The sequence below is a fragment of the Caretta caretta genome, chromosome 24 (genome assembly GCF_965140235.1).
Source record: "Caretta caretta isolate rCarCar2 chromosome 24, rCarCar1.hap1, whole genome shotgun sequence".
NCBI lineage: Eukaryota > Metazoa > Chordata > Testudines > Cheloniidae > Caretta > Caretta caretta.
In genome coordinates this window covers 247523-269386 of record NC_134229.1, presented here as the reverse complement: position 1 = coordinate 269386, position 21864 = coordinate 247523, and the positions used below count along the sequence as shown (strand labels likewise).

The 21864-nt window shown below is 41.2% G+C and overlaps 1 protein-coding gene across 1 annotated transcript in view; it reads right to left on the bottom strand.

The window, feature by feature from the left end:
• ASH1L (ASH1 like histone lysine methyltransferase) overlaps nt 1-21864 on the bottom strand; it is a 154975-nt gene that overhangs the window by 121770 nt on the left and 11341 nt on the right. The window contains exon 2 of the mRNA XM_048828935.2: nt 6257-6779. Within this exon, the coding sequence (XP_048684892.2) occupies nt 6257-6679 (423 nt within the window). The 5' untranslated portion in view covers nt 6680-6779. The remainder of the gene's footprint in view (nt 1-6256; nt 6780-21864) is intronic.

Genomic DNA, 21864 nt, shown 5'->3' with positions numbered 1-21864 from the left:
TGGGATCCTCCCCTCCTCCTGGGCCTCTTTCAAATCCCCCTAGAATGATCTATCATCTTTCTCACCCCACCCCTATCTCCCCGATTACTATATGCAGGGGAGCAAGAATACATTAAATTATGGGCTTCTTTAAAGTTTGCATTTTTATTCCTGTGGAATGACTTTTCAAACAAATCCAAGCACAGGTGACAAAATGTTAGCAGGATGTTTCCACTAAAATGATTAGCAGTGAAATAATTAATGTTACTATTTACCTTGCCCATCACTGTTTTTCAAATTTACCGCTCCATTGTGTTGAAAAAGACAATTCAAATTTTTGAACGCTATTATCTAGTCTGTCCCCAGACCTTGAAAGACAGCACTGCATTGCAATTGGGTAGCTATTTTTGCAACCAGAAAGTCTACAAATATAAATTGTATTTAAAATGAAAGCTTAAACTTTCATATAAGTGAAAAAAAATCTGGAACTATCAAGATATGTCTGTTTAAACTGATAAACTGGGAATCATCTTTGTGACCCAATTTCTTCCTCATCCCTATCCTTCTAGGTATATTTTATCCCTACTTGTCTGTCAAATCAATCGTTTAGACTTTTAGGGCATGCACCTGTCTTGTGTTTTCTATGTAGCACTTAACATAACTGTGCACTATAAGTAATTTATTCAAACAACTCAAATATATATATACACATACACACACACAAACGTTTGGCATTTATATATAGATACTCTACATTTACATTCTCCTTGGCATGTATTTTCAGTGGCTTTAGTGATAACTTTAGTGGCACGACAATATGGTCTTGGATCTGCAACTAGAGTTCAGGAATGTGGAAATTATACACCAGGGTAGATCGACTTCAAATTAAAGTGATTTAAAACCTCATTTTAATCATGATTTAAATCAGCAAGCAGGAAGCCTTATTTTAAATCATCAGTTTTAGTCTTGTTTTGCATTTGTACTTTTTAGATATCTTCCTAATGACAGGTTGATTCTCATTGATTGGTAATCATTAAACCACATGGATTTGCAACAAAATATAGTCTTTACACTAAAATTGGGACTTCATTTTGCTAACCAGGAAGATGAACACATTTATTTAAGCAACTTTAACATACATTAGGATTCCTCATTTTTACATTTTTATTATGTTAGAAAATGATGAATGACGCATTTCCTATTTACTAGATGACGATAATTGTTTTACTTATGATTTGTCTCAGGCTCTATTTGGATGGAAATTGGAATTCAATTCGAAATAAAAAACAGCATTTTAATTTTTTTCTTTTATTAGTTAAATAAAACTACCTTAAAATGTTCTGATACATAAAGGGAAAAAAGTTTATCAAAACATGTTTGGCATTTAAAACTAACTGATTTATTAAACAAAGGAAGTATTATCTGTAACTAGTGAGTTGTACTGATTGTTTCTGATCATCTTATCCTTCAAGATTTTAGAACTAATAGATCTGATCCTTTCACACCTTCACATACTGGAAAAGGAAAAATAACCTTTCCTGCTTTTTCAATTCCCAATCAGTGTCTCAACTTTGAAGTGGTCACTAAACTGACCTAGTTGAATAAACTGAAATGAAGAAAATATTCTCTCTGCACTGCAGAAAAGGCTACTGCTGTCAAAAGCTGGTTAGCACTTCAACAAACTCTGGTTCCAGGTAATTAGTCAGTGACTTCCACCACTTCAGTGGTTTGACTTTCTTTAAAACTTCAGCAGCAAACATGAAGCTTGAAAAAAACATCCAAGCAATACAATTTTTTTTTAAATTGAAGTTAACACAGTTAGTAAATTTAGGCCTTAACACAGGTCGTCGTCATTTCAAATTTAATTTTTAAAAAGTTTTATTTTAAATAAGAAAAATGTATTCTATTTAAGTAAAAATATCTGAGTTTATTTTTAAAAAGTCATCCATTTTTATCTTTCCTAATATTGTTATATCCAATATTAGAATTATTCACAGAAGTACACATTGGTGTGAAATTTGTTCCTACTTCCTCCCATGCAGTGAATATCCAAGGGGCCTGACAAAAAATAAAAAGTTATGCTATTTGCAGTGGGGTTTTTAATAAGCCAGTGACAAAGTAATTTCTGACGTGCAATAGGTTCACACCAATTAAACAAATGAATACTGCCCAGCAAAACACAGTGGAAAAAAACATATGTTGCCTTTGCTTTGTACATGAAACACTTTGCTTGATTTAGTCTGGAGGAGAAGGAAGGAGATTTCAGCCACTACTGTTATTACACTGTATCTATTCTTTAAGGGCAAGGACAAACGCTTAAAGTTGAGAATGTGCTTAAGTGTGACAATCTCATCAATGGGGGAGGGTGTGTCAGCCAGCAGAAAATCAGGTCCCTAATGCCACATGACCAAGAGTTCTATTCTGCCACCTCCAGTGCGTGGTTCTGCCTGATAGATGTTGCTGGCTGTGTGTTTATACAGGCAACTTAGCTGGGGAGGGCACAGGATAGGGAAATGGAACACCCTTCAGTCTTGGGAGCTTCCCAGGGCAGCAGCAATGTGGAAAGCAGGGGACTTGTGTTGAGGAAGGGAGCTGACTGGTAGGAAGAGTTGTGGCATATTATCAGGATAAATTGTCTAGGGTTGCCATGTGGCGTGAGGGTAGATGGTGGTAGGATGCTGAGGGAGTATAAAGAGAAGGGTGAATAGTTAGGGAGGTTGGCAATAAGGGGAGATGAGTATTTAAGGAGGGTTGGTTTGAGGGGAGGGACTTGGCCCTCAACTCAGCATAGTACTTCAGTCCATGTTTAACTTTAAACTTCAACAGAATGTAGGCACCACAGAAATGTTTTGCTGAATCACGGCCTTAGATAAGCAGTAAAGAGAGGCAGTGAAAAGGGGCACTTTGCTCTAGAATAGCATTTTAGTTGGTTGGAGAAATTGTTATGCATATTGGGAAATGTATTTTGTAACAAGATGTGTACATAAAAAAAGATAGTAATCATGCACACTTATTTTTGTAACCCTTGTCCACTCATTGTATTTATCCCATCTATTACCGTAGCTCTCGTTGCACATCTTATCAGAACAAGAGTTCCTTGAAGCAGGGGCTGTCTTCTCATATTTGTAAAACACCTAGAACATTTTGGGTGCTACTGAATTATAAGCAGTACATTGTAAGTCTTCATTCCATCAGATCCATTGTTCTTTTTCCTTTCCAAACACTGACTAATGAGTAGCAATATCAATGGCTAGGAGCTAAGCATTAAAATAATTGTTTAGTAGGGGATACAAATCTGGTTACTATAGTGATGAGCGTGGTATAAATACACAGTTGTCACTAAGTGGAAGCAAGAGACTAAAAATGGTACTGCTACTTACTCTGGCCACATCCACTTAGGATACCAGCAAAAACTAGTTTTTACTAGTGTAAACACTACAACAAAGTCAAATTAGTTAATCATCAGAGGGATAGCTGTGTTAGTCTGGATCTGTAAAAGCGGCAACGAGTCCTGTGGCACCTTACAGACAGATGTATTGGAGCATAAGCTTTCGTGGGTGAATACCCACTTCGTTGGATGCATGTAGTGGAAATTTCCAGAGACAGGTATAAATATGCAAGCAAGAATCAGGCTAGGGATAACGAGGTTAGCTCAATCAAGGAGGATGAGGCCCTCTTCTAGCAGCTGAGGTGTGAACACCAAAGGAGGAGAAACTACTTTTGTAGTTGGCTAGCCATTCAGTCTGTGTTTAATCCTGAGCTGATAGTGTCAAATTTGCAAATGAACTGAAGCTCAGTAGTTTCTCTTTGAAGTCTGGTCCTGAAGTTTTTGCTGCAGGATGGCTACCTTTAAATCTGCTATTATGTGTCCAGTGAGGTTGAAGTGTTCTCCTACAGGTTTTTGTATATTGCCATTCCTAATATCTGATTTGTGTCCATTTATCCTTTTACGTAGGGACTGTCCAGTTTGGCCAATGTACATAGCAGATGGGCATTGCTGGCACATGATGGCGTACATGACACTGGTGGACGTGTAGGTGAATGAACCGGTGATGGTGTGGCTGATCTGGTTAGGTCCTGTGATCGTGTCGCTGGTGTAGATATTTGGGCAGAGTTGGCATCAAGGTTTGTTGCATGGATTGGTTCCTGAGTTAGAGTTACTATGGTGCGGTGTGTAGTTGCTGGTGAGAATATGCTTCAGGTTGGCAAGCTGTCTGTGGGCGAGGACTGGCCTGCCTCCCAAAGCGTGTGAAAGTGAGGAACCGTTGTCCAGGATGGGTTGTAGATCACTGATGATGTGTTGGAGAGGTTTTAGCTGAGGACTGTACGTGATGGCCAGTGGAGTTCTGCTGGTTTCTTTCTTGGGCGTGTCTTGCAGCAGGAGGCTTCTGGGTACATGTCTGGCTCTGTTGATCTGTTTCCTTATTTCCTTGTGTGGGTATTGTAGTTTTGAGAATGTTTGGTGAAGATCTTGTAGGTGTTGGTCTCTGTCTGAGGGGTTGGAGCAAATGCGATTGTACCTAAGCGCTTGGCTGTAGACAATGGATCGTGTGGTGTGTCTGGGGTGGAAGCTGGAGGCATGAAGGTAGGCAGGTTTTCGGTATAGGGTGGTGTTAACGTGACCGTCACTTATTTGCACCGTGGTGTCTAGGAAGTGAACCTCCCGTGTAGATTGGTCCAGACTGAGATTGATAGTGGGGTGGAAGCTGTTGAAATCGTGGTGGAATTCTTCCAGGGTCTCCTTCTCATGGGTCCAGATGATGAAGATGTCATCAATGTAACATAGGTAGAGAAGGGGCGTGAGTGGACGAGAGCTGAGGAAGCGCTGTTCCAGGTCAGCCATAAAAATGTTGGCATATTGTGGGGCCATGCGGGTGCCCATAGCGGTGCCACTGGTCTGGAGGTATATATTGTCACCAAATTTGAAATAATTGTGCATGAGGATAAAGTTACAGAGCTCAGCAACCAGCTGTGCTGTGGCATCATCAGGGATACTGTTCCTGACAGCTTTTATTCCATCTGTGTGTGGGATGTTTGTGTAGAGAGACTCTACATGCATGGTGGTTAGGATGGTGTTTTCTGGAAGATCACCAGTACATTGTAGTTTTCTCAGGAAATCAGCAGTGTCATGGAGATAGCTGGGAGTGCCAGTGGCGGAGGGCCTGAGTAGAGAGTCCACATATCCGGACAGTCCTTCAGTGAGAGTGCCAATGCCCGAGATGCCAATGCCCGGCATCCAGGGAACCAATCCATCCACCAAACCTCGATGCCAACTCTGCCCACATATCTACACCAGCGACACCAACACAGGACCTAACCAGATCAGTCACACCATCACCGGTTCATTCATCTGCACGTCCACCAATGTAATATATGCCATCATGTGCCAGCAATGCCCCTCTGCTATGTACATCGGCCAAACTGGACAGTCCCTACGTAAAAGGATAAATGGACACAAATCAGATATTAGGAATGGCAATATACAAAAACCTGTAGGAGAACACTTCAACCTCGCTGGACACATAATAGCAGATTTAAAGGTAGCCATCCTGCAGCAAAAACTTCAGGACCAGACTTCAAAGAGAAACTACTGAGCTTCAGTTCATTTGCAAATTTGACACTATCAGCTCAGGATTAAACACAGACTGAATGGCTAGCCAACTACAAAAGTAGTTTCTCCTCCTTTGGTGTTCACACCTCAGCTGCTAGAAGAGGGCCTCATCCTCCTTGATTGAGCTAACCTCGTTATCCCTAGCCTGATTCTTGCTTGCATATTTATACCTGTCTCTGGAAATTTCCACTACATGCATCCAACAAAGTGGGTATTCATCCACGAAAGCTTATGCTCCAATACGTCTGTTAGTCTATAAGGTGCCACAGGACTCTTTGCTGCTTAAACTAGTTAATGAAGAGCAAAATGAGTTCTCTGCTGAGTCAATCATCATCAACAGAACGGTCATTAAATTCTGAGACCAGAGTCTTCATTACTGGTAATGATATATGAAGCAGTCAACATACCGCATGATCTTGTGATGGAGACAGAAAAACTTTGTTTAGATTAGTAATTTTGAGTTGACTTGACCTGGAAATTACTAGTGGATATTAAATATGAAATGGGTAGATGTCACTTCTCTGACCATAACCAGACTTTAGAATGAAGACAGTTCCTCAGATATGTATTTTATACAGGGGTGTAACTTGGCCAATAGCACATACAACCCTTCACAGGTTAATCTAGGAGTTGGGAACCATTTAATAGTACATAAACACTACTCACTTGTTTTGAAGGACAATGTTCATTCTTCTCATCTGTCATTGTCCCACTCTTTGATGCCTTTCTTGGTTGCTTGATAGTGGTTTTTATGGCAGGCCGGCACACATAATTCTCCAGGTTCTTAGGGGGCTTTTTAGTTCTCTTAGCTTGAAGACCAATTTTCAATTTTAAATTTCCTTCTGAAAAATTTGTTTCTTTCACTGAAAACTGTTGCTGTGCATCAGTCAGACCCTCATTCTTCCCAGGCTCAGTGTTGCTCCCCTCCCAGTTCTTCTTCTTAATATCTTCTTCCTCCTTGGTGCTACTCTCTAGATCTACTTCTCTCTTGCCTATCACTATGTCAGTATTGACTGCAGAGGGGCTTTTCCCAGAAAAACCTTCGGAATCAGAACCCAACCCTAACATAGCAGTATTCTGAGGGTCCATCACAGGTGCAGTATATGCCTTCAGGGGATTTTAGGGAAGGTTTACAGAGGTATGTTCCACAGAAAAATCTCTTCTACAACTTGCAACCACATCTTTTACACTGTAAGAGAAACACAAAAAATAGAATAAATCTTTTATTTTAAAGAAGAAATTAATGAAACATTCTTATCATTAATGACCAGAAAGCAAACATAAAAAGCTTATTTCTAGACAAAAGTTCCAAACAATGAGCATCAGATACACTCAGAGGGTATGACAAAACTCCCAAATCTCCGCTGATCTACAGCAGGAACCTACCAGCTCTCTTCTGTCAAGAGACAGTTTTTAGGTATCGGCTAGTAAAATTTAATCTGATTATTGGTTTAAAGGCCTGCAACTGTAGGTCCTATAAGGCCTTTTCAATTGAAAACTCCTGAACAAATACAGCCAATGTCAAAATTATTTTCCTATCACTGGCACTTACCCACTCCTCCCCTACAGCCTCACTGTAAAACTGGAAGCATATACCTACCCAGTTTTCCATCCACAAATCTCACCCCAGGTTTTTTTTTTTTTTTTTTTTTTTGAGTAATAGGCAACTTTTGATCTCAGTTGTTATTCAAAAATCCAAGTCTCAAGACTGGGGAAAATAATGGGATAGTCTGTTTTTATTTCCTACAAACACCAGGAAACAGTTATAACATTTAATGGTAAGATTTGCCATTCAAAACTGTTTTCTGCCTTCTAGCCAACTCCACTTCTAATACAACTGCTAATGAGGTGTCTCTACTCAGCACAGATTCATTAAAAGACAACGTAGCCATTGCTCACTCCAGAGGCTCAGACACAAACTCTAAAGTAGACACTAGTTCCTGATTGTGTTGGAGAACAGGAAATGGCGATTATGACAGAAAGAAAATCTGCTAAATGGCAGCTCAGAACTACCACCCACTGTAAAATGGTAGAAGAATACCATTATTTACTGTTTAATCATCTGCAAGAAATTAGGTAACATCTTATGGTTCCACTTGCACACTATAAACACAAGAAACATAACTTCTCTTTTAGAGCTGATAAATATTTTCTGTTCTAGAAAGGACTATTTCCCATTAGTATTTCTTCATATTTATACATACATACATACCTTTAAAGAGCAGAACACTTTTAAAGGCTGTTGTCATGGCAACATTCTCCCACCATGAAATTTGATCAGATTTGCTTTCTTTCAAGTTTCTACAAGTTGCAACTTTCACTGAGCCAAACAATCAAGCAGTCTTTTTTCTTAGCAACTTTGCATTTAATAAATTACACATACTGACTAAGTTGAAGGCCAATCACATCAAACAGAAATGACCCTGGGGTTAAAATAGTACTTGAGATAGTGCTTTCTATTAGATGTCAGGGAATTATTTTCACACACTAAAAAAAAAAAAAAACAAAAAACTAGTTGCCTTATTGCCCAGTCAGTATGTTTTTAGTTTTTGTTTTCCCTCAGCCTATCCCTCTATTCCATCTCCAACATATCAATCTAACTCCGTTCTCTCTCATAAGACTAGAATTAAGAGGAAGGTTCTAGAAAGTTTCTCATGTGTAGTTGGAATGGTCACTACAAGTGCTCTATCACTGAAAAATTATGAAAGGTCATTCTCAACTCAAAAATATTTCTTAGAGCACATTGCTTATTATCATTTACACAGAATAATCATAGTGAATAGTAAAATCCATATCCTTTTTGAATAGGACAGGGAATTGTAAGAGAGGTTATATTTAAATTTTATTTTAGAGTATGCTACAAGAGAAGCAATGAAAAGCAAATGGAAAGGCAACACATTTTTATAGGGATAAGGAAGACTGTGTGTGTTTCTTTTTGTTACTATTCAAGGACGTGCAGAACTTAACAACCAGGAAATATCTGAAGGATGGCAGGATCCTGGTTTAAAAACTCCAAATTTGAATTTCTTTACTGTATATTTGACTTATCCAATAATTTTATTTCCTCGAGATAAAGAGCAACAACAAACACGTTAATGTAAGAATTAGGGTTTTCAGACATACATTCTGATCATGTTGTTCTTTTTCTTTGGTTCTAGTTTTCGTTACCACATGTTGGACTCTTCTAACTCCATACGCACAAACAACTTGACAAGCTTCAATTTCTCCAAGACTTGGCATCTCATCTCCTTACCAATATAAGGAAATGGAACACACAACTCCCGTTCTCAAATATTCTGTGTTGGTCTATTCCACTATGCAATACAAAATGATAGAAAATGGTTGTTTTTAACTACAGCTACCAAAGCAAGTTTCAAAGGTTGATCACAAGTTTCAGAGTAACAGCCGTGTTAGTCTGTATTCGCAAAAAGAAAAGGAGTACTTGTGGCACCTTAGAGACTAACCAATTTATTTGAGCATAAGCTTTCGTGAGCTACAGCTCACTTCATCGGATGCATACTGTGGAAAGTACAGAAGATCTTTTTATACACACAAACCATGAAAAAATGGGTGTTCTTGTAGTTGATCACAAGGCGCTGCTGACCTTCTTACATGACAGAAATGCAACAGATAACACAACACTACAATGGTTTCGAACATGACCCAAATAGCATTAAGGGCAACTGATCCCCTTCCCTAAGATTTCTCACTTGCAGAGTCTGGCAGGAGTCTACTCACCCTCAACAATTATATAAGACCAGTTGGAGAGGTTATGAGATACACAAGCTACACTGACAACAATATGCTGAGGACACCCACCTTTAAACTATCCTTTACAACAAAAGCAACAACTCCATCTTAAAAGACATCCCAATGCCTGTGGGACACGTTCAACTGGCTGATTGGTAGCTGTACAAAGAAGACTAAAACGATGTTGGTGGGAAAAGGGAAGTGTCAAGGAACTGGCCAAGCACTGATCTCTCTTTTGTCATCTGCCCTCCATTCAAAATAGTATAAAATATTGGGGCTCTGCAGATTTAATGATGATCAATTAGTGACAGTGGCAAGAAAGGCCTTCTTTCATCTTCAGCTTGCTACAAAACTGTTATTTATTCTCAAAGAAGGATATAGCCACAGTCATCTCTATACTTTCATCTCCACACTCCCACTACTTTAAAAAGAGATACTTTGATACAATAGCTGCAGCAAAGGGAACTGAATTTTCCATGATTGGCTGTGCTACAGGCAAAATCCATCCAACTTGCTCTAGCAGATTCCAGATGGCAGAACATAGCACCCCACCTTCTTACTGAGATAATCCACTAAGGGTATGTCTACACTACAAAATTAGGTCAAATTTATAGAAGTCGAATTTTTAGAAAGTGATTTTATACAGTCGATTGTGTGGGTCCCCACTTAAGACCATTAAGTTGGCGAAGTATGTCTACAGTACCAAGGCTATCATCAATTTCCAGAGCGTGGCACTGTAGGTAGCTATCCCACAGTTCCTGCAGTCTCTGCCGCCCATTGGAATTCTGGGTTGAGAGCCCAAAGATAGGGCAAAAAACATTGTCGCGGGTGGTACTGGGTACATGTCGTCAGGCCCTCATTCCCTCCCTCCCTCCCTCCGTGAAAGCAACGGCAGACAATCGTTTCACACCTTTTTTCATGGGTTACCCGTGCAGATGCCATACCACGGCAAGCCTGGAGCCCACTCAGCTCACCGTCACCGTACGTCTCCTGGGTGCTGGCAGACGTGGGACTGCATTGCTACACAATAGCAGCTCATTGCCTTGTGGCAGCAGATAGTGCAGTATGACTAGTAGCCATCCTCGTTGTCTCCTGGGTGCTCTTGGCCGGCCTTGGTCAGGTCGGTCAGGGCGCCTGGGCAGACATGAGTGCTCCTGGCAGACTTCAGTGAGGTCTGTCAGGGGCGCCTGCACACAAATGGGAGTGACTCAGGCCATTCTCTTCTTTAAGTTTTGTCTAATGGAGATTCAGTCCTACCTGGAATATTGGCAGAGCGATAGTTCAGTGGTTTGAGCATTGGCCTGCTAAACCCAGGGTTGTGAGTTCAATCCTTGAGGGGGCCATTCTGCCTCAGGCTACTCTCCGAGCCAGCAGCACAGTCTGCTGCCAGCCTACCCCTCCCTCCGTGAAAGCAACGGCCAACAATCGTTTTGCGCCTTTTTCCATGCTGTCAGCATAGTCATCCACCCGCTGCTACTCTGCTCTCCTGCTCACGCCATACCATGGCGAGCATGGAGCCTGCTCAGATCACCACAGTAGTTGTGACCACTCTAAACACCACGCGCATCATCATGCGGTATATGCAGAACCAGAACCTGCAAAAGCAGGCGACGGCAGCGAGGTGAGGAGAGTGATGAAGACTTGGACACAGACTTCTCTCAAAGTATGGGCCCCAGCAATTTGGCCATCCTGGTGGCAATGGGGCAGGCTCATGCCATGGAACGCCGATTCTGGATCTGGGAAACAAGTACAGACTGGTGGGACTATATAGTGTTGCTGCGAAACTTTCGTATGCATAAGGGCACTTTCATGGAACTTTGTGACTTGCTTTCCCCTGCCCTGAAGCACCAGAATACCAAGATGAGAGCAGCCCTCATAGTTCACAAGCGAGTGGCGATAGCTCTCTGGAAGCTTGCATGCCAGACAGCTACAGGTGTTTGGAGTGGGCAAATCTACTGTGGGGGCTGCTGTGATCCAAGTAGCCAACACAATCACTGAGCTGCTGCTACCAAGGGTAGTGACTCTGGGAAACGTGCAGGTCATAGTGGATGGCTTTGCTGCAATAGGATTCACTAACTATGGTTGGGTGATAGACGGAACGCATATCCCTATCTTGGGACCGGACCATTAAGGCAACCAGTACATAAACCGAAAGAGGTACTTTTCAATGGTGCTGCAAGCACTGGTGGATCACAAGGGACGTTTCACCAACATCAACGTGGGATGGCCGGGAAAGGTACATGACGCTCGCATCTTTAGGAACTCTGGTCTGTGGGAACGGCTGTAGCAAGGAACTTACTTTCCAGACAGAAAAATAACCATTGGGGATGTTAAAATGCCTATAGTTATCCTTTGGGACCCAGCCTACCCCTTAATGCCATGGCTCATGAAGCCATACACAGGCACCAACAGTAGTCAGGAGCTGTTCAACTATTGGCTGAGTAAGTGCAGAATGTTGGTAGAATGTGCATCTGGACGTTTAAAAGCGCGCTGGTGCAGTTTACTGACTCGGTTAGACCTCAGCGAAACGAATATTCCCATTGTTATTACTGCTTGCTGGGTGCTCCACAATATCTGTGAGAGTAAGGGGGAGACGTGTATGGCGGGGTGGGAGGTTGAGGCAAATCGCCTGGCCACTGATTACGCGCAGCCAGACGCCAGGGTGGTTAGAAGAGCACTGCAGGGCACGCTGCGCATTACAGAAGCTTTGAAAATCAGTTTCATGACTGGCCAGGCTACAGTGTGAAAGTTCTGTTTGTTTCTTGATGAAAACCCACCCCCTTGGTTCACTCTACTTCCCTATAAGCCAACCGCCCTCCCCTCCCCTCTTTGATCACCGCTTGCAGAGGCAATAAAGTCATTGTTGTTTCAAATGTATACATTCTTTATTAATTCGTCACACAAATATGGGGATAACTGTCAAGGTAGCCTGGGAGGGGTTGGGGAGGAGGGAAGCACCGGGTGGAGGAGGACGGGAGGATGGAAGGACAAGGCCACACTGCACTTCAAAAGCTTATTGAATGACAGCTTTCTGTTGCTTGGGCAGTCCTCTGGGGTGGAGTGGTTGGGTGCCCGGAGGCCCCCCACCGCGTTCTTGGGCGTCTGGGTGAGGAGGCTATGGAACTTTGGGAGGAGGGCGGTTGGTTACACAGGGGCTTCAACGGCGGTCTGTGCTCCTGCTGCCTTTTCTGCACCTCAACCATACGCCGGAGCATATCAGTTTGATCCTCCAGTAGCCTCCGCATTGCATCCTGCCTCCTCTTATCACGCTGACACCACCTTGCCTCTCGCTCACCCCTCATCTCCTCGTGTTCCTTTTGTGCTTTCCTGGATTCTGATATGGTCTCCCTCAATGCATCGTGCTGGGCTCTTTCAGCGTGTGAGGCCTGCATGAGCTCAGAGAACATTTCATCGCGAGTGCGTTTTTTTTTGGCTTCTAATCTTTGATAGCCTCTGGGATGGAGATGATAGGGGGAGCGTTGAAACATTTGCAGCTGTGGGAGGGAAAAAAGGGAGATTAGTTTTTAAAAAAAGACATTTTAGAGAACACTCTTTCATGGTGAACCAAGCTGTTAACATTACATAGCACGTGTGCTTTCTTTACAAGGTCGCATTTTGCCTCTTATATCGAGGGCCTGCCAATATGGTGTGAAAGATCACACACACAGGGCTGGCGGGCAACAGAATTCAGCTTGCAGGCAGACATAGTAAGCCACAGTCTTTTGGCTTCTTTAACCTTCCTAACATGTGGGAATGGTTTCAAACAGCACCCCCCTCATTTCACATACCAAACACCTGTTGGGTTGGCTCTTTAAAATGGGTTGGGCATTTAAAAGGAGGGGCTGCAGTTTTCGGGTTAACGTGCAGCACAAACCCAACGCCCCCCACCCCCCCACTCTCTGGGATGAACGCTTCACCCCTCCCCCCACCGCATGGCTAACAGCAGGGATGATTTCTGCTCAGCCACAGGCAAACAGCCCAGCAGAAATGGCCACCTCTGAATGTCCCCTTAATAAAATTCCCCTATTTCAACCAGGTGACCATGAACGATATCACTCTCCTGAGGATAACACAGAGAGATAAAGAACAGATGTTGCTTGAATGCCAGCAAACACCGGGACCATACGCTGCCATGCTTTGTTATACAATGATTTTAGACTACGTGCTGCTGGGTGGTAAAGTGTCCTACCATGGAGGACAGAATAAGGCTGCCCTTCCCAGAAACCTTTTGCAAAGGGTTTGGGAGTACATCCAGGGAGCTTCACTGAGATGTCCCTGGAGGATTTCCGCTCCATCCCCATACACGTTAACAGACTTTTCCAGTAGCTGTACTGGCCGCGAATGCATCTCAAGTCTTCAGGGCAAATTAATCATTAAACACACTTGATTTTAAACCGTATATTATATTTACAAAGGTACACTCACCAGAGCTGCCTTCTCCGCCTTCAAGGTCCGGGAGCCCAGGTTGGGAGGGTATTGCATCCAAGGTGATAAACAGTTCCTGGCTGACGGGGAGAACGGTTTCTCTGCTTGCCTGGTGTGCACTATCATCTTCCTCATCCCCCAAATCCTCATCCCTGTTGCATGAGACTCCCCCCTTGCAGGAGTCCATGTTCAGGGGAGGGGCAGTGATAGGGGCACCCCCTAGAATTGCATGCAGCTCATCATAGAAGCGGCATGTCTGGGGCTCTGACCCCGAGCGGGCATTTGCCTCTTGGATTTTTTGGTAGGCTTGCCTAAGCTCCTTAAGTTTCACTCGGCACTGCTACGGGTCTCTGTGATCTCCTCTGTCCTTCATGCCCTTGGAGATTTTTTCAAATATTTTGGCATTTCTTCTTTTGGAACGGAGTTCTGATAGCACAGATTCGTCTCCCCATACAGCGATCAGACGCATGCTGGAGCTCTTTTGCAATTCTGGGACTCCATGGTCACCTGTGCTGAACAGCTCACCACACTGGCCAAACAGGAAATGAAATTCAAAAGTTCGCGGGACTTTTCCTGTCTACCTGGCCAGTGCATCTGAGTTGAGAGTGCTGTCCAGCTGTCACAATGGAGCACTCTGGGATAGCTCCCAGAGGCCAATACCGTCAAATTGCGTCCACACTACCTCAAATTCGACCCAGCGAGGTCAATTTCAGCACTAATCCACTCGTTGGGGATGAGTAGAGAACTGAGTTTTAACAGCCCTTAAAGTCGGAAAAAATGGCTTCGTAGCATGGACGGGTGCAGGGATAAACTGATCTAACACTGCTAAATCCGACCTAAACTCTTAGTGTAGACCAGGGCTGAGAGTACATCACTCCATTGCTCTGTATTCTTTCATTGGTTCCCACTGCACTTCCAATGATAATTCAAACCCTAGCGCTAATACTCAAAATATTTTTGAATCAGGACTACGTTACCTCTGAAATTGACACATTCACCCATGACTCAGCGAGACAGCTGCACTCTGAGAACTACACAGCTAACAAAAGCTAGTTCAAAACGTGTGATAATCAGAGGTAGCATGTTTTTGATCAAGTGGGATGAGGTACCAGAAAAGAAGCCAAAGTCTGACTGCTTTTCAAACATACTGGAAGACCAGCCTACTCCCTAAAGTTTTTCCCACCATAATCAAAATCAAGAGAGAAAGTGGGCCTGGGAGCAGGGAAAGAACCACACCAAGCAGTGCTTTGCAGAGCCAGAAAAGGTTCTCTGGAGCATACACTCTTAGTTACTGTTCAAAATGGACAACAATGTATATCTAACTTACCTGCTCAATGGTAAGATATTATTCAGATAGCCTCTACAGAAAAGCTTAAGACAGACAGAAAACATCTGTAGTGATCTCTAAAGTTTTTCTAGTTTTACCAGATCAAATTTTACCTAGTTAGTATCATTGACAGATAAGGAGATCTACACAACTGGAATGTTAAAATCACTAGATATAACCTGTTTAGGAAGGATCGAGTGGGCAAAAGGCAAGGTGAACTGGCACTCTGTCAAAAATGGCACTGCCTGTTTCCAAGTCACCAAACGACTCAGAAACAAATAATCCTGAATGCCTATAGATCAATGTTCTAACAGATAAAGACCAAGATGGGATACTAGCTGGTGTCTGCTAGGGACCACCAAAAATCATACTAGATAACATGATGACTCAATCACCTATCTGTAATGTGTAGGAATAAAAGATTCATTATGAGGGAATCTGAACTGAGTGACATATGCTGAAGGTCCCATTCTGCCTGCACTAAAATGTCCTTGGAATATCTAAAAGTTGTAGATTTCCCAGTTCAAAAAGTGCTGCACCCAACATAAGGGAACTCAGTATTAGACCTCATCTTGACAAATAAAGAGGAACTGATCACAGAACTGAAAATTAGTGGTTGCTTAGGAGCAAGTAATCATGACTTTATTACATGTAAACAGAATAAAGTGCAAACCAGTAATATGTATACTTGGTGCTTTAAAAGATCCAAATTTCACAAAGCTGAAAACAATTATAAGCCAAATCAGCTGGGAGAAAGAATTTAAAGAGAAAACTGTGAATGATAATTGGGAACTGTTTAAGAACATCTTACTACATGCTCCAAAAGCCAGGATCAAGCAACAAGACCTCATGGGTTAAAAAAACCCCCAAAATAATTGGGCTTAGAGTGTAAGTGAAAGCATCTATAAAATAAATATATATATATATAACAAATGGAAAACAGGGGAATTTGATAGCAATTAATATAAACTGGAAACAAGGAATTACAATAAATTTGGAGGGAAAGCAAAAGGACACAAGGAGAAATCTTTTTTCAGAGTAACAGCCGTGTTAGTCTGTTTTCGCAAAAAGAAAAGGAGTACTTGTGGCACCTTAGAGACTAACCAATTTATTTGAGCACAAGCTTTCGTGAGCTACAGCTCACTTCATCGAAATCTATGGCTAGCAGAGTCAAGGACAAGGATAAAGAAACCAGAGTGATACAAAATCAACATGTCACACATTAAATGGATTAAGATCTGGCTAACGGATAGGTCTCAACATGCAACTGTAAATGGGAAATAGAGTGGGTGTAATTTTAGTGCGGTCCTGCAGAGATTGATTCTTGGCCCTACACTATTTAACACTTATCAGTGAAGAAAACATACAATCGTCACAGATAAAGATGAGAGATGACACAAAAATTGGGGGAGTGGAAAATAATGAAGTGGACACATCACTAAAAAAGACCCATCTGGATTGCTTAGTAAACCAGGCACAAGCAAATAATACATGTTTTAATATGGCTAAATACAAATGCACAAACTAGGAAAAAAAATGTAGGCCATATTTACACAACAGGGTACTCTATCCTGGGAAGCAGTGACTCTGGAAAAGATTTGGGGATCATGGTGGATAATCAGCTGAACATGAGCTTCCAGCACAACACTGTGGCCAAAAAGGCTAATGTGATCCTTGGATACATAAACGGAAGAATCTCAAGTAGGAGTAGAAAGGTTATTTTACCTCTGTATTTGGCACTGGTAGAACCACTGTTTTAATACTGTGTCCTATCCGGGTGTCCACAAGTTAGGAAAGATGTTGATAAATTGGAGAGGGTTCAGGGAAAAGCCAAGAGAACGATTAAAGGATTAGAAAACATGCCTTACAGTGACAGACTCAAGGAGCTCAATGTATTTAGCTTAAGAAAGAGAAGGTTAATGTGGACTTAATTACCGTCTGTAATTATCTACGCAGGAAACAAATATTTGATAATGGGCTCTTCAATCTAGCAGAGAAAGGAATAAAACACTTCAATGGGTGGAAGCTGAAGCTACACAATTCAAACTGGAAATAGGACATACACTTTTAATAGTGAGGGTAATTACCACAACAGTTGGTAAATTGTTCCAGTGGTTAGAGTCTCCATCACTGGCAATTTTAAAATCAAAAAGGAATATTTTTCTAAAAGATATGCTCTAGAAATTATTTTGGGGAAGTTGCATGGCTTGTGTTATACAGGAAGTCAGACTGATGATCACAATGGCCCCTTCTGGCCTTGGAATCTATGAATAAGTCTACTAAAGATCTGACCATTCCTACTGATGAGCAGGGGGAGGGATAGCTCAGTGGTTTGAGCATTGGCCTGCTAAACCCTGGGTTGTGAGTTCAATCCTTGAGGGGGCCATTTAGGGATCTGGGGCAAAAATTGGGGATTGGTCCTGCTTCAAGCAGGGGGTTGGACTAGATGACCTCCTGAAGTCCCTTCCAACCCTGACCTTCTATGATTCTATGTTATGTGAAAGATACTCAGATGCTCATGTGGAAGATACTTAGGCTTGGAAGGATTAGATTTTTCTAGGTCAATTTCACCGTACACATACAAACCAATGAAAAAGTATTTTCATAGGTAATCATCAAAATTTACAGATAGGTAAAGTAAGAAAAGCACTGTTTGAGAATTTCTTAGAGTTTGAGTTAAGGATATCTACTTTCTGTATTTTGACATGTGATATTGACAATTCGTGTTTTAATGGCTATAAAGTTTTTTGAATCTCAACGTCTACTGTCATTAAATAATTATTGTAGGATCATCCCATAATTGCCCACAACACCGAAAATTTAAATAGATCAAAATATAAAAAATGCTCAAAACCCATAATTTTGTGTAACTGCAAAATTTTTAATTCAAAATAGAAAAAAATGCTTAAACACATCTATATCAGTCAAAATTATAAAAAAATCCAATTCTGCCAAGACGAAAGATACTTTATGTGGAAAGTGTTTGTACCCCTAATCTTACAACTTGCTTTAAGACAGTAAGATCTTTGGGGTGGAAACAGCTTTTTACTGTGTGTATAGCACCTAGCACAACTGAGCTCTAGATTCTAACTGTAGCCTCTAGGCACTACCGTAATCCAAATAATACATTAGAACAGCTAGAAAACACTGAAATGTGACTGGACAGGAAGCAACATACTCCACTTTCAAAGCACTGAAATCTACTCAGAGGTTAAGAGAATGTTCAACTCACCAACAGAAACTAGTGTTAGTTGATGAGAAAATACAGCAGAAATATTTAAACCACAACAGTTACTAGACAAAAATCTTCATGGTAATTGTTTTTCCTACACTGAGCATGTCTCATTTCTGAACTGATGACTTGCTAGTTCATTTGAACAAGCAGCAGCAACCATCTATAGGCATAACTTTTCTGAGGCCCTCTAGTGGTGAACAATTTCTAGAATTAATTTTCTTCAGCTGAGCCTTCCAAACACTTGTTCTTTGGAAAATAAATGCATCAAACTGTTTTCAATACTCTACAGCTATGTGAGCTGCAAACCACAAACATCTAACAAACAAAATGTAAGCAGTTTAAGAGCCTATATCAAAACTTATAAAGTACCCAAATTGCAATTCTTTCCATGATGGGTTGTTCTGTACTTGGCTATTACTGCTACAGAAAGACAATTAGCAGGTAAGGTATCTATTTTTCAGCTCTTCATATGCCAGCTTACAATTAATGGATCTGATTAGCAAATCCTCAACTACAATATAGGAAGCTATATTTGCAAAGAAAATTGATAACAGTGATCTCACTGACCCTAAAGAAAATCAGCCAGGACTTGGGGTATTGAACACACAAACTTTCCTGCAACTCATGTTGAGTACCTGAAAGCTCCTGGCAGATGCTGTGGATGAGCTGGTGATGCCTGAGATACTGGCCTCCATTATGAATATCTCCCATTCTAAATGCCTCTCAGCTGAACATGGTGACATGCCATAACAATTGCTGATGAGAGCTGGAGATCCTCCTGGAAAGGATGATCTTATCCTAGTTCTGTGGAAACTGAGATCCCTCTCTTAAAAGGAACAGCAAGAGAGCCCTAAAATGTAACCTGGCCCAGGACACGAATATTTCAAAGATCACTAGCTTCCCTCTAAGAAGAAACAATTTTTTTTTCTTTTTTCTCTTTTTAATTTTGCTCATTCTGTAGACAGATCATTTCTACAGTTATACTCAAGTGACCCCAAGACGTTCATCTTCTGTCGTGGGGTTAAAGAGCCTTTGTGCACCAGAACTAGGCTGTGGATAAATTCTAGACAGTTCAGATTACTGCTAGTGCTGCTGGATATGATGAAGGTTGAATTAGTCAATTCCACAGACAGGACACTAATGCAATCCCTTTCTTTCTTTAGGGCTACTGCTTTCACCCACAATTTTGGTTAAGATCTTTGAATATTTAGCCAGAACAAAGAGCAGAGCATAATAGTGGACATGCTGAGAACTAAAGTAAGAATGAATATTGCTGAGCACACTGGAGATATAATGTAAGTGAACATCTTGGAGATTCACTGATGCTAATAACCAGATGGATTTATGGACAGAACAATGGATTTTGAATACTAATTTATTAATTGTCTTGTTTGCAAACTGGTTTATTTAACATTCAGTCAATCCTCAGTTTATTCTGAACAATAAAATGGGTACAACTCCTCAGCATCTCTTAGGTTCTGACATTGCAAATGTTGCTCATGCACTTTGGGGGAAGGCGATATAGGAGCTTGGATTCTAGCCCTCTTTTCTTGCTATCTGGAGAGACAGAAGTTACCTTTAAATAACAGAGCCATGAATTTTATACTTTTCTGTGAGACCTTGGATAAACTATTCTATAAATACACACACAAGACATAACATTTATTGAGGCCAAAGAGTAATCCTGTGCCATATATGAAACTGGAGATAAATAACGTTTGGATTTTTTTTTTTTAATTTTATGGAGCCCCATCAATGTGCTTATTCAAGGATCTCTTGGGAGATACAACACCTTTCAAGGTATGTCTACACTGCAATTAAAAACCCAGGCTGGCCCATGCCAGCTGACTAAGGCTTGTGGGACTCAGGCTAAGGGGCTGTTTAACTGACGTGTAGAAGTTCAGGCTCAGGCTTTGGGACCCTTCCCCCTTGCAGGGTCCTGAATTACTGAATTTAAACTTTCTAATGCTTTCATGGGACTTTCGGTCCCCCATCCTTGTTTAAGGACGGTTTCCACCTTCAGCTTCTTATTACCTATACAATTGTTCTCAGTGTTAATCCATAAGAGATGCTATTAAAATAGAGGCAGGAAGTATTTTTTGCTCCATCCAAGCACCTACCAGCCAAAGCTTTTCAATCCCAAGTTTTCTTCCAAACAAGGCATCTTTGATGATGCTGATCTCAGGCTTTCACAAAAGAGCCTTATAAAATCAGCAGGGGGGCAGAAAAACCTTGTATTTTTTTTTTCTGAATTCTAAACTGCTATTTAAAGGGCTGTCTATTAGAAACTAGATTTTTTTCAAATTAGTCAAGTTGAAAGTATCTCTAACTAACTAATCCTCAAGCCACTCACAGGAAGTAAATTGATAAGTATTATCCCCATTTTACAGATGGGGAAAGTAGACAGTGCTTGTGATTCTCCCAGGGCCACATAGCAAGTCAACAGTAGAGATGGAATTAGAACTCAGGAGTTCCTGGCTGCAGTCCCTATATTCAAGACATAAAACCAAACTGTACCTCTAAAAGTGATGTTTTCTACATACTGATATGCAAATAAAAACTTGGAGAGGGGATAAATAGATTTAAGATAAACACATTAATTTTCACTATCTAGAGTTAGAGTACAGAATGCTATGGAAACTCCATGTAACACATACCTCTTGGATCTATGCCCACCCGAGTGCTTTTTTCTCCTTCTCTGTTCTCCTAGCGAACACTGTGCAAAATACCACCAACTCTCTACAGCTGTTTACTTTAAAATGAAATTTGTTGAATCCACCAGCTTGTAAAAGAATCAACAATTTTTTTAAGTGATTGAAATCTTACTGTACTGTAGCTGGATGTGAATAAGCACTTTGTCTCTTGCTGCTACATCTGGCTCCACATTTACTCAAAATAGCATGACTTTTTCTTCTTCTTCTTTTTTTTAAGGGTAGGAAGAATCAAGCTCAATCACACTATGCTTGCAATTGGCAAGACCAGGGTAAAGTTCACAATCAGATTTAGAGGCTGAAGGAAAAATGGACTGAAACCTGATTTAGCAACAACAAAATTAGTAACCATATTCTAAACAAGTTCACAAAATTGATGACACTCATGAACACGTGCCAGGTTCTATTATTTACTCAGGTTTCAGAGTAGCAGCCGTGTTAGTCTGTATTCGCAAAAAGAAAAGGAGTACTTGTGGCACCTTAGAGACTAACCAATTTATTTGAGCATAAGCTTTCGTGAGCTACAGCTCACTTCATCGGATGCGTTCAGTTAATTCCTTTCTATTCAGATAGCAAAAACTCATCTAACCACTCATCGTTTTGCCTTGATTACTGCAATCTACTCCTTTTTGACCTCCCTGACACCCACATAATCCCTCTGCAATTCATACAAAATGCACCATTCAAGATGATCATTTGCCTAACCTGATCTGACCGAAGTTTTCATTTATTTGAATACCAGTGATTCAGTCCCATGATGGCCTCCCTTCTTCACCTCATCAAATTCAAGATTCATGTAACTGCCTTCAAGCCCCTACATAAAACT